The sequence below is a fragment of the Nilaparvata lugens genome, chromosome 1 (assembly GCF_014356525.2).
Source record: "Nilaparvata lugens isolate BPH chromosome 1, ASM1435652v1, whole genome shotgun sequence".
NCBI classification, from domain to species: Eukaryota; Metazoa; Arthropoda; class Insecta; order Hemiptera; family Delphacidae; genus Nilaparvata; species Nilaparvata lugens.
In genome coordinates, this window is record NC_052504.1 from 94,339,868 (window position 1) to 94,352,046 (window position 12,179).

The 12,179-nt window shown below is 35.3% G+C and overlaps 1 protein-coding gene across 1 annotated transcript in view; it reads right to left on the reverse strand.

The window, feature by feature from the left end:
* Positions 1-12,179, reverse strand: part of LOC111055039 (solute carrier organic anion transporter family member 74D) — a 53,744-nt gene that overhangs the window by 29,267 nt on the left and 12,298 nt on the right. The window contains exon 2 of the mRNA XM_039419634.1: positions 1,000-1,216. Within this exon, the coding sequence (XP_039275568.1) occupies positions 1,000-1,192 (193 nt within the window). The 5' untranslated portion in view covers positions 1,193-1,216. The remainder of the gene's footprint in view (positions 1-999; positions 1,217-12,179) is intronic.

The following is a 12,179-nucleotide window of genomic DNA, read 5'->3' on the forward strand; positions in this document are numbered from 1 at the left end:
AAAATTAATTGTTTTTAATTATGAAAACAAATTTTCATTAGTACATTTTTTTGCACAAGAATTTAGTATGATCATCTCATTTAAGGGGTTCCTCTATTATGTTACAGTTTTACCTAAGTATTTTGTATCTGAAACTCTCTTCAAACAAGGAAAGTTACAAGAGTTACAATCAGAGAGATTTAAGACTTTGTTTTGAAAAATGTAATTACTCATGAGAATTAATGTTGATCTTTCTAACACAGTTTTAGCTATTAAGTATAAATTAAAGCTTTGTATGGTTTGTGAGAGGTGAACATTTCTATGGTTATTCAGCTACCCTGCTTTGGTTGGTAATTAAAACAAACAATACAACTAATGCTGTTTTTTCGTAAATAATTTGTATTTAGTAAAACTTAAAACAATTAACTCAGAATTTTATTTACCACTGCCAAATAAGAGGATTTAAAACAGATAAGAAGTGGAATATGCTTCAAAAACAATCATTTTATTGAGCTATTTTTCAAAAAATCCAATGGGGCCTCCCACACCCCCCTCGACTGAGGGGCAAGCCCCCCACATCCCCTGTACGTAACCCCAATGTCAAACAGCTATCTACGCCAATGGTGGCCGTAGGAATTGGACTTCTATAGACATTAATAGTAAAAATTTACCGAACCTGAGCCAAAATTAAGCTGTAGTTTTTCTGGGAATCTTCAATGTTTCTCGAGAGTGGTGACACATTATAATAAACCCGGAAATATCTCAAAGTAATGTTTGTTTATTAGATTTAGTTTAAACATTGGATTAGGTTTGAACTTAGAAGGTTCATATGGCTATTAGTTTGACTACATCTAACCAGTAGTTTTGCTGGGAATCATGAATTGTTTCTCAAGAGTAGTGTCACATTATAATAAATGGGAACATGTCTTTACTTCATATCTTCTACACATCTTTACTTCAAGTGATTGTAGATTTTAGATTGGCTTTGAACTTAGTAGGTGCATATTAATTACATCTGACCTGTAGTTTTGCTAGGAATCTTGAACCGTTTCTCGAGCGTGGTGAGAGTGGAGACGAAGTAGATGAACGCCATGGACTGAATGGTGCCCAGTAGACCGTAGACGACCAGGAAGCAGCGCGCAGTCGCAAACCGCTGCAGCCATGTCGGCCGGAACAGCGATCCAAAGCCACATGAGCTGCTACTGATACTCATTGCATCGGGTGCGGTCAATCAACACTGCAAACGATAAAGTATTTAAATAATTCTTATACAATTTTTTGCTCAGTGGGATTACTAAGGACTATTTCGTTGGGAGTAATCTGCTACTGATTGTCCTAATTATAGAGTAGAATAATAAACTTAGGCTATCCATTCTTATAAAATGCTGTTCAGAACAGTAGCCTACTGCTGCCTATTGGCTGCAATCAGTCAACACCGCAAATGATGAATCATTGTAAAACTGTATACAAAAGTATCAGATAATCCTTTTATTCATTAGACTACTGAACCAGACTAGATACTTGATTCTTTCCCTTATCATATACCGTACTCTTATTTCTCTATCATATTCTTCAGCTTTATATTTTTTCTTCTGTTCCTTCTTATCTTCTTACCTTTTCATCTTCTTCTTATTCTTGATCTTGTTCCTGGTGTTGTTCGTGTTCTTGTTCTTCTTCCACTCCACCAATATTCTTCTTATCCTCAAGTCTTCTTCTTCTTCTTCTTCTCCTTCTCCTCTCCACCACCCCTCATCGCTGATTGGTTGACAGTATTCGAATTTCATGTAGGCTACAGCTGGTAGCTCTACTTGATTCTGCCACGAGGTGGCAGCTGCTATTGGGTTTCAACTATTGGCATTGCTATTGGCATTTCAACTCCGCCCACTCTCTCTGCTGATTGGTCAACGATTCTCAGTTCTGAGTATAGCCTATGCCAGTGGTTCTCAAACTTTTTACTTCAAGCCCCCCCCCTGCATAATTCAGCTGTAAGCCGGACCCCCTACATGTATAAGCATAGGCTACTATACATGTTGTACGTATACGTACGTATATACCTACATATTTTACACTCAATATTTATTTAGTTGAGTTTTGCACATTCTATACATAACCCAATGTTGCAATAGTTTCAATCACATATTAAAACAACAAATTCTAAACAAACAATAAATTATCATTTATTCAGGGACTACAGCTACTATAGTACATAGTTGTTATTTTTGTTCCTCATAAAAATTAACAATACAAAGAGCGACAGTGTAAAGGATGAGCTTGTTTTTTTCGCACAGAGTTTGTTGAGACGATGTGTCAGCTCCGATAACGCTACTCTAAGTTCCTGGGTCACATCCAGTCTTGGTCTATATTCACTTTTCATGGTAGCTAGAGCAGAAAACCCAGTTTCACACGGATAAATTGTAGCAAATGGAGTCTATATCTTCAATGCCTTTTTACTCAAAATTGGGTGTTCCTTTTGCACATCAATCCAGAAGGATGTAAGAGAATATTCTTCAAACTTCATTTTAAGCGCAAAGTCACCTTGGAGATCAATGAGGTTTTATTTTTCTATCATGTTGAGGGAGCACTTATTGATTGAGAATTTGAATTTGTCAATATAAATATTTTATGAGTAAAATTACTCACATGTAATTTTGAAAATAGAACGATTGCTTATCGTAATTATTTTAGAAGTAAATTAAAAACATTCTTCAACTAAGCTTTGCGCCCCCAACACTTTGAGAGCCACTGGCCTAAGCAATTCTGTTTTCAGAAACTAGGTGGCAGCTGTTATCCAATCTGTAGTTTTTTTTTTTTTTAATTCTGATACATTGTTGTTCACTATTATATTACATTTATTCTGGTTGGTGAGTAGCTCACCAAGAAGAAAAAGAAGAACATAGAACAAGGAGATGATGATGATGATGATGAAGAAAATAAGAATAAAACTAGAAAAAGACGATGACATTTCATTTTCAATATGCAATAATTCTATTACATTGTACTCTCACTTATTTAAAATAAAAGGCAGTCATTCTATTCTATTTAATTGCCAATTTTCTAATCAATTATTAATATATAATGAACTTACTATTTCTGCACTCTGACGAAATTCGAGCTACTTTTAATCAATGATTTGATCAATTTCAGATCGAACACATTGTCTCAATATTCTAATGTTTTGACTTTTCATTTTTGAACTTCTTTCAATGACGAAGACAATGTGGGTGATAGATAAAGATATATTTTTTGAAAACTTGAAACCTTGAAACACTAATAACTTTGAACCTCCGTCACTCAACCAAGAAAACATATCACCACTGTTCTTATCCTCACTCATGGTGACAGCCTTTAGATCTCTAATAAAAATTGAGATCTCTTTTTATAATTATAGATATAACACATATTGTTACGATAACTCGAGCTTACGCACAGGCCTTTGTTGCCTATGTAAGCTCTTTCCTATCTGATACAAGAATTTTATACATGAATAAAATTGTGATAGCTCAAGAGTTCTATTGTTTAGTATAGTTCTATATTTTGTTGTTTGTTTTTAGTAAGTATATTATATCATTTCTTGAATTGTATAAACTCTATTGCTCAAGATTCTATGTAACTGCTTTGAATTGTATTCAGAAGGAAAAAAATAAATTGAATGGAATTGAATTGGAAGAGTCACTATGTGCTAATTTTCGGAAAGTTGACGGGGTGGTGGGGTTATGACAAACCGGGGGATTTCCGGTTCAACATACTATCAGAGCTGGAACTTCAATGTATTCATGATTCCAAGATTCATCACTAGTTGAGATAAATCAATGGAACACTTTCAGAGTCGAAAAGGAAGGAATGATAGTTATAAAGCAGATAGTTGACCGAACGAAGTGAGGTCTAAGATTCAAGTCGACGGTTTGGCATTTCTCTTAATGTTTAAATGTTTATATGTTGCGTATTTACGGCGAAACGCGGTTATAGATTTTAATGAAATTTGACAGGTATGTTCCTTTTTTAATTGCGCGTCGACGTATATACAAGGTTTTTGGAAATTTTGCATTTCAAGGATAATATAAAGGAGAAAGGAACCTCCCTCATACGCCAATATTGGAGTAAAAATCAGACTATAGAATAATAATTATTCACCATAAATCAGCTGACAAGTGATTACACAGGTGTGTACAGAAGCCAGTCTATTGCTGTATTTCCATAAGGTCGATAGTTTCAATCAGTTACTTGTGGATGAGAATACTGCGTGAGGTCTACTGTTCACAGAGCTACTAGTTATCAGAAAGTATATACCGTTATCTCTTCGACAGAGAGAGCGGGATAAATAATGTGACTAGCAGTGATGACGTCACTACGTAAACAGTGTACGCTGGGCACAATCCATGTGACCATGGGCGCAATCCATGTATGTTTCCATTTGACCGCTGGGCGCAATCCGTGTATGTCCTGCACCACATGCAGCTTTGAACTTGAAGAGAGCGAAAATCATTTGTTTAGATTGGTCGGTCAGTGGGTGGAGAGGTAGTGGAGGTGAGGAGGGGAGGTGTGACAAAATGCAGTAATGAGGCGGAAGTAGGTCATAGAGATGCTGATAGTGTTCACTCTGACCGTTCTATGACCTCTCACTCTTCTACACTAGAAGACTAGACAACCAAATGCAACCTCTTCAACTCTACTGACTACTATTCTGATTTCACCGCATACTGTTATCAAGCTCTCTATCTCTAATACAATGGGGATTCTGTCACAGCCACTTATCACAGTCTCATATAGGCTACAATTCTAAAATAACTGGTTGCTTTTTGAATGAGACAATATCTTATTTCGCAATTCTGTGATTTAGTTGTAAGATCTTACACAATATTTGTAGCAGCTATCAATCTTCTAGTTTATTTGTGTTGAAAGAGATTCAACTTTTCCTAGACAGAAGTGATACGAACAGTTTAGTTTTAGGCTAGGCGCACACCAGTCAGTCAAGACAAGACAAGATATGATCAGACACGTTTAGTAACAATACTTCACATAGTTGCTTATGAAGACATGTCTAATTGCAATGACTTATCAGTGTCAGTTGCAAAATAAGCAAAAAAAAGAAGTCAATTCAATTCAATTCATTATTTTCTTCCTCAAAAAAAATCATACACATATCAGTTATACAAAATAACTAATAACAATAACAGTTATACAAAAACAAATCAAGGAAATATATTTCCCCACTTAGACTATAAATCCGTGTGTGGGGAGAGAATTCCTATCTAGAGAAGCCTTAAGAAATACAGGATAATCGAAATCATTTCTTGAAAAACTTTTAAATTTTACTTTTTTTTAAACAAAAAATAAACTTTAATTAAACAATAACTTCAAATGTAGAAAATAAAATAGGTTAAATCTATTACTGATATAGGTTGGTGCTATAAGGTCGGAAGAGTTAATAGAGCGCTGCATCAAAAACAAGAAACTAAACACAAGCAAGAAGAGAGAGAAAAAAAGGAAAAATAACGAAACACGGAAAAACTAATGGCTTATAACAAAATGAAAAATTGGAATATATGTAGACGAATATCTAAGACGAAACCTAGGTGTACGGTGAATTGAGAAGGGCCTCCGAAGCATCCCTGCCAATGTTGAATAGCCATTGGACTATTTTTCTTTTGTAAACAGGTACACTGCGCCCCTCAGCCTCCTGAATTGATCCAGGCAAATCTCGGTAGAGGAGGTGCACAATGTGGAATGAGGTGTTATTTGCTGGAGCTCTAGGAGTACCAAATCTGAAATTTAATCTATGTCTAGTTTGGTAATTGTGTGGTGATTCAGTAAATATTTCTGCTTTGTAGGATTTGGTAAAGGAGAGGAGGGTTTTTATGTATATTTGTCTGATATTAAGGACATGGAATTCGGAAAAAAGTTGTTGTGTAGGGTTTATTTGGAATTATTTTTATTAGGGTTCTCTGAGTGACAGTAAGAGGCCGCAACAACGCCGCCGAGACTCCACCACACGCCAACACACCGTGATTCAGAAAGAATACCACAACTTTGAAAATTGATAACTCTGCAAAGAATAAACGGAGAGTGGAGCACTATCCGTCATCGATTCGAGGAAGCTCTAAAGTTTTTTAGTTCCTCATTTGGAACACCATCCAATTGGCACTCATCTGCACATGCCTATTTGAATGAAAACTATCCGAGGCAATGGATCGGCCGCCAAGCAGCTCGAGACAGAGCACTTCATCACTGACCTCCAAGAAGCCCTGACCTCAACTCCTGCGATTTTCTCTATGGGGGTACGTTGAAGATAAGGTGTATCGACCGCCTCTACCAGCTAACATTGAGGAGCTCAAACAAGAAATAACAGCAGCTATACAAACTGTTACGCCCGATATGCTACTGAGGGTTTTGCAACGAGTTCGAGTATCGTATTGATATCACTCGAGTGTCTGGAGGGGGTCATATTGAACATTTGTGAACTTTTTGTGTAGTTGAGAAGTTGATATTGTGGTAATTATTCATATTGAATGAAAAAAGACTAAGAAATTGTCCGATAATCCAGTTTATCAGAGATTGACAATGGTGTAATAACCGAAACCGGTTTTTCTAATTATCAATAAATCAGTGGTTTTTTGACAATTTCTTAGACTTTTTCATTCAATTTGTGAACTTGTTTTCTAGTGGGGAAAACTTATTTTAATACTCTTCATTTTGATTTACAACCCAAGTTTCTATCATGTTTCCTTGATTGAATACAGATTTTCAAAGTTGTGGTATTCTTTTTGAATCACGGTGTATTGTGACTAAACATTTCTTGTCTTGTCTTCACTAACTGGTTTGCGCCTAGCCTTATTCTTAAACGCACACATCAATAGATGGACGAATCAAGGTAGATAATAGTTAATTTTGAATGTGACAATATCCTATTTCGCAATTCTGTGAGTTAGTTGTAACATCTTATACAATATCTTTCAACTATCAACCTTCCAATTGATTTGTGTTGAAAGAGATTCAAATTTTTTTTAGACAGAAGTGGTGAGAACAAATTGGTATTTTATTCTAGTCAAAAGAACACAGCAACAGATGCACGTATTCAGGCAGACGGAGGAAAAATCCCTCCACAGTTGTTTGAATGATACGACGCACAAAGACGTCTGTCTGTCTACATTGAATCTACTTGCATTTGGATGGAGATGTTTGATTTTTCTTCGTTTGTCTGCAGAAACGTCTGTCTGTTACTGATTGTGGTGGATTTGTAATGGGAAATCTGGACTCTGGAAATTTTTCTACTTGGTAAAAGTACTATCATTGTGTTGCAGTTTAGTTAGATTGTGATGTGATGCAAATATGAAAAAGGAGGGAAATGTAAATTATCTTCACATACTGTACCTATTCTGTTCAAGAATTTTTTATTGGTTTTCATTGGTTAAACATATATTATCTCTCATTGATGTTACACACAAAGAAAACATATACGTACTTCAAGAAGTTTATTCAAGTATTGGAAATTATTGATTGGAACGTAAAATAAATATATTTTTCTTCGAACCTAATTCTTCATACAATTGACTGGACAACACATAGTATACAATGATGAATGATATGAGCATATCTGATTTCTCTCAGTTTCAAATTAATAACGTAACGAACGCTCAGTACTTGAGATGGACGGAAGACCACTTGAAGCCAACTCGACCAATTATCATTTGAGTTGTGAGTTTTAAAGTCATTTCCTAAATCTGTAGGTGTAGGTCAATTTTTCTCTCATCAACATGATAGCTTCTATTTCCAAGCAAAAAAGCCTTTGGCTTCCGTAGAGATCACGCTCGGCAAAAAAATAATAAAGAATCTGGTGTGGCGCACTCACACAACTTTCCTTCAGTCCAGGCGCTGGCTTACATTGAGCATACATGAGAGAGGCAGATAATTTGACTTCGGATTATTGTTAGGGGGTCTTTAGTGTTTATGGAACTCGATGTCGTCACGTCCCAGGGTGGTCGACAGGTTGGGGGGAGGGGGTAAGTTGTAAAAAATGCGCGCTTATAAAATATCACCTGTCCTGCAGTTACTATTCATAGTACAGCTTTGACTTCTTCTGAATATTATCTAAATATAACTGGCTTTCAATATGGTCCTCTACATTTCTACGATAAACCGCATAGTTTTTCCGTGAAAAATAAAATATCTCGAAAAATGTATTTTTCATTATGGACTTTTTTATTTCTCGAATATTTGAATCGTTAGTCGACTTAGAGGAGAAGGTTCCCCATAAACGTTGTAGGCCGTTTCTTCCTGAATCCAATGATGTATATAGTTTAGGGGTTATGGTCATAGATACGGCGGTGGGAGGGGGATAAGTAGCACTGTTAAGCTGCGGCGCGGCCCACCCCTTTGATTAATGCCCGAAGCGGCCTGCCTATCGCATCGCTCCTACTAGTCTATGCATTCAAAATATGTATTTCAGGAACGCTGTCTTATGTATTTTCGGTCGCTGAACACGATTTTTCAACTCTCAAGCCTCAATAATTGATAACTCTCATCATATTCTACAAATTATGGTCAATATTACAATATTACATACTTGCCGTTATATGTGTCTCCAGCCTGAGAGTCGAGTTTTCGGAAATATAATTTAAAATTGATCAGCTGATGAGATCAATTCTGCTATCTCTTCCAGTGAAGTGGATGAATGATTTGATAGAATCAACCAAGGTACCAATGTATTCTAGATACATTGGAATCAACAGTTGCCTTTCACATTAAGTTTGCATTTGAAACAAATTTGCATCACATTCTCTCGAATTTCGAGCTTACTCTCAATTTTAGGTGAAAATGTTACGGAATAATATTATTGTAGAGATTTTCAGTCTCAATATTTTCCACATGGGATTTTTCGATTAAATTATATCTGAATTGGAAATCTAAAATGAAAGTTTGCATAGATGTGGCGGAGCTCCTGAAATTTTCACAGATATGGGACTTGTAGCAGTTGATAGAGTTTATCAATGACTATTTTAGGAATAAATTTGATCAAAATCGTTGGAGCCGTTTTTGAGAAAATCGCGAAAAAAATGTTTTTGACATAATTTTCGCCATTTTAGCCGCCTTCTTGACTGCATTTGAACGGAATAATTGTTCGTGTCGGATCCTTATACTGTAAGGACCTTATGAGTTCCAAATTTCAAATCATTTTGTTAATTGGGAGATGAGATATCGCTTACACAGACATAGACTCATACACACTTCAGACCAATGCCTAAAAACCGCTTTTTGGACTCAGGGGACATTGAAACTTATAGAAATTTGAAAATTGGGGTACCTTGATTTTTTTGTAAAAAAATACGTTCCTTACCTATGGTAATAGGGCAAGGGAAGTAAAACTCATATGAATTTATAGACCAATGCCCAAAAACCACTTTTTGGACTCAGGGGACATTGAAACGTATAGAAATTTGAAAATTGGGGTAAATTTTTTTTGAAAACAATACGTTCCTTACCTATGGTAATAGGGCAAGGGAATTAAAACTTATATGAATTTATAGACCAATGTCAAAAAACCACTTTTTGGACTCAGGGGACATTAAAACGTATAGAAATTTGAAAATTGGGGTACCTTAATTTTTTTTTTAGAAAACAGAACGTTCCTTACCTATGGTAATAGGGCAAGGGAAGTAAAACTTATATGACTTTATAACAATTACATGTTCTTGGATCGTAGACATATTTTAATAGTGCTGATAATGATTAATCGTCAGGAATGTAAAGATTGAATAACAATAAAGCCATATAATGGATGATAATTTAGCAATAAAATTCACATAATGACTCATGAATTTTTACTTTGACATTTTCAACTATGACCTTCATGGTATCCACACATTACAATAATTTATATTGATTGGATTGAATGATTACGGAGTATGGGTCATATAATGACAATGGTAAATTAATGAATACATTATTGATAAAGACGATTACATACAACTGTGATTGGTTAAATACATGTCGATTCGTGACTTTCTCCTACGAGATGAAACTGTTCTCTCACTCAGCTGAAATTGTAAACATTGAAGAACATTATACATATTTTACAATGAAAAGTTCATTAGTCCTCTTCAAAATTAATATTCTAGAATTAAATGCCCGCTACAGAAACAGCGATTACATTTACAAATTTACAGTTAACATTAAAATGGACAGCAATTCTAGAAAATGTACTCTCATATAATATTATTTTTCAACTTTTCTGCTTTTCGAACTGATATTTGGACCCTCAATTGAGTATCAGCTCTCTTGTATTCATGGTTGATGAACAATTTTTGGAAGTGCCTAAGGAATTTAGGCACTAAAAATGTAAAAGATAGGCACGAAACGAGTAAATCTAGGCATGAATTTAGGCACGAAAATTATTAATTTCTTTATATCATCAAACTCATATTTGGAACCTCAATGTTCTCAACTGAGTGTCAGCTCTTTTGTACTCATGGTTGACGAACACATTTTGGAAAAAATGTAAAAGATAAGCACGAAAATAAGTAAATTCAGGCATGAATTTAGGGATGAAAACTATTAATTTCTTTATAAACTGATATTTGGAACCTCAATGTCCTCAATTAAGTGTGAGATCTTTTGTATTCATGGTTGACGAACAAATTTTGGAAAAACATGTAAAAGATAGGCACGAAACAAGTAAATTCAGGCACGAAAATTATTAATTTCTTTATTTCATCAAACTCATATTTGGAAACTCAAAGTCCTCAATTGAGTATCAGCTCTTCTGTATTCATGGTTGATGAACACATTTTGGAAGTGCCTGAGAAATTTTGTATGATTATATTTTCTTAGTGCTGCATACCCTCTAGCTGAACTAATAACCCGTATGTTGAATAATATCTGTCTATGTTGAAACTCTAGTGCAAGTATTGTATTGTAAAAACGTTCACTAGTGTACGTAACGGTCTATTAGAATAGTTCTCATGAATGGACTCCAATAGTTTTTCATCCATTCCTTTACGAAATTTAAATGCTAGAAATTCATTCTTTCCCATACAATTTTCAATCTTATTGAAACACAACAATAGAACGGTATGTTATCTGCTTTTTTGCAAGAGTTAGAAAACAAATAATGTACTGGTGAACAATCGACTTTAACAATAACAATTTATCGACGATTGCGGTGCTGTTCTGTATTGGATCTTGAAGTCATATCACACGATAATGTCGATACTTGAGCACGATTCACAGGAATAATTATTGATTGCATGTTGGCTATAAAAGGCTACTAAGAGCCTATCTAACTAAGCTAACTTACAACTGTATGATTTATCATGAAATTGAGAAAAATACAACGGAATCAAATTTCATTTCTTCAATCAGAACTGGTATACTATTCATATAGTAATATAGCTTCTTCTTCTTCTTCTTCTTCTCTTCTTCTTCTTCTTCTTCTTCTTCTTCTTCTTCTTCTTCTTCTTCTTCTTCTTCTTCTTCTTCTTCTTCTTCCCTCCTCACCTCCTCAACTGATTAGTTGACAATATTCCAATTTCATGTAGCCTCCACCTGGCAAATCTCTCATTAGGTGGCAGCTGCTACTAGGTAGTGACATTTCAACTCCGCCCACTCTCTCTCCTGATTGGTCGACGATTCGAAGTTTCTCTTTTCACTTTTCAGCAACTAGGTGGCAGCACATACTGGGTCATAAGTTACAGTTCTTCTTCTTCCCAGGATTAGGCGTACACACCTGTTCCGTTTCAAAGTATATAACTACTTATTTTACCATCTTTAATTTCATCATTATCTCACCAATTTGAAGCTGTTGCGACTATAAAGAGAAGAAAATTGCAATATTTGGGCCATGTAATGAGGGGTGGAAATTATGAGCTGTTGAGACTTATATTGCAAGGAAGGATCATGGGAAAGAGGAGTGTGGGAAGAAGAAGGATATCCAGGCTGCTTAATTTAAGAGAATGGTATGGCTGCAACTCAAGGCAACTATTCAAGGCTGCAATCAATAAAGTGAAAATTGCCGTGATGATTTCCAACCTCCGATAGGAGAAGGAACCAGAAGAAGAAGAAGATCTCACCACCAATGAATATCTGTGAAATCAATTAAATAAATTAATTTCAGAAGAATCTAAAGGTGCGTACAGATTTACGCGCCGCGAACATGAGCAATTCACTTTTAATCAGCTGATGCCGAGCTTTTCATATCTGTATCTTAC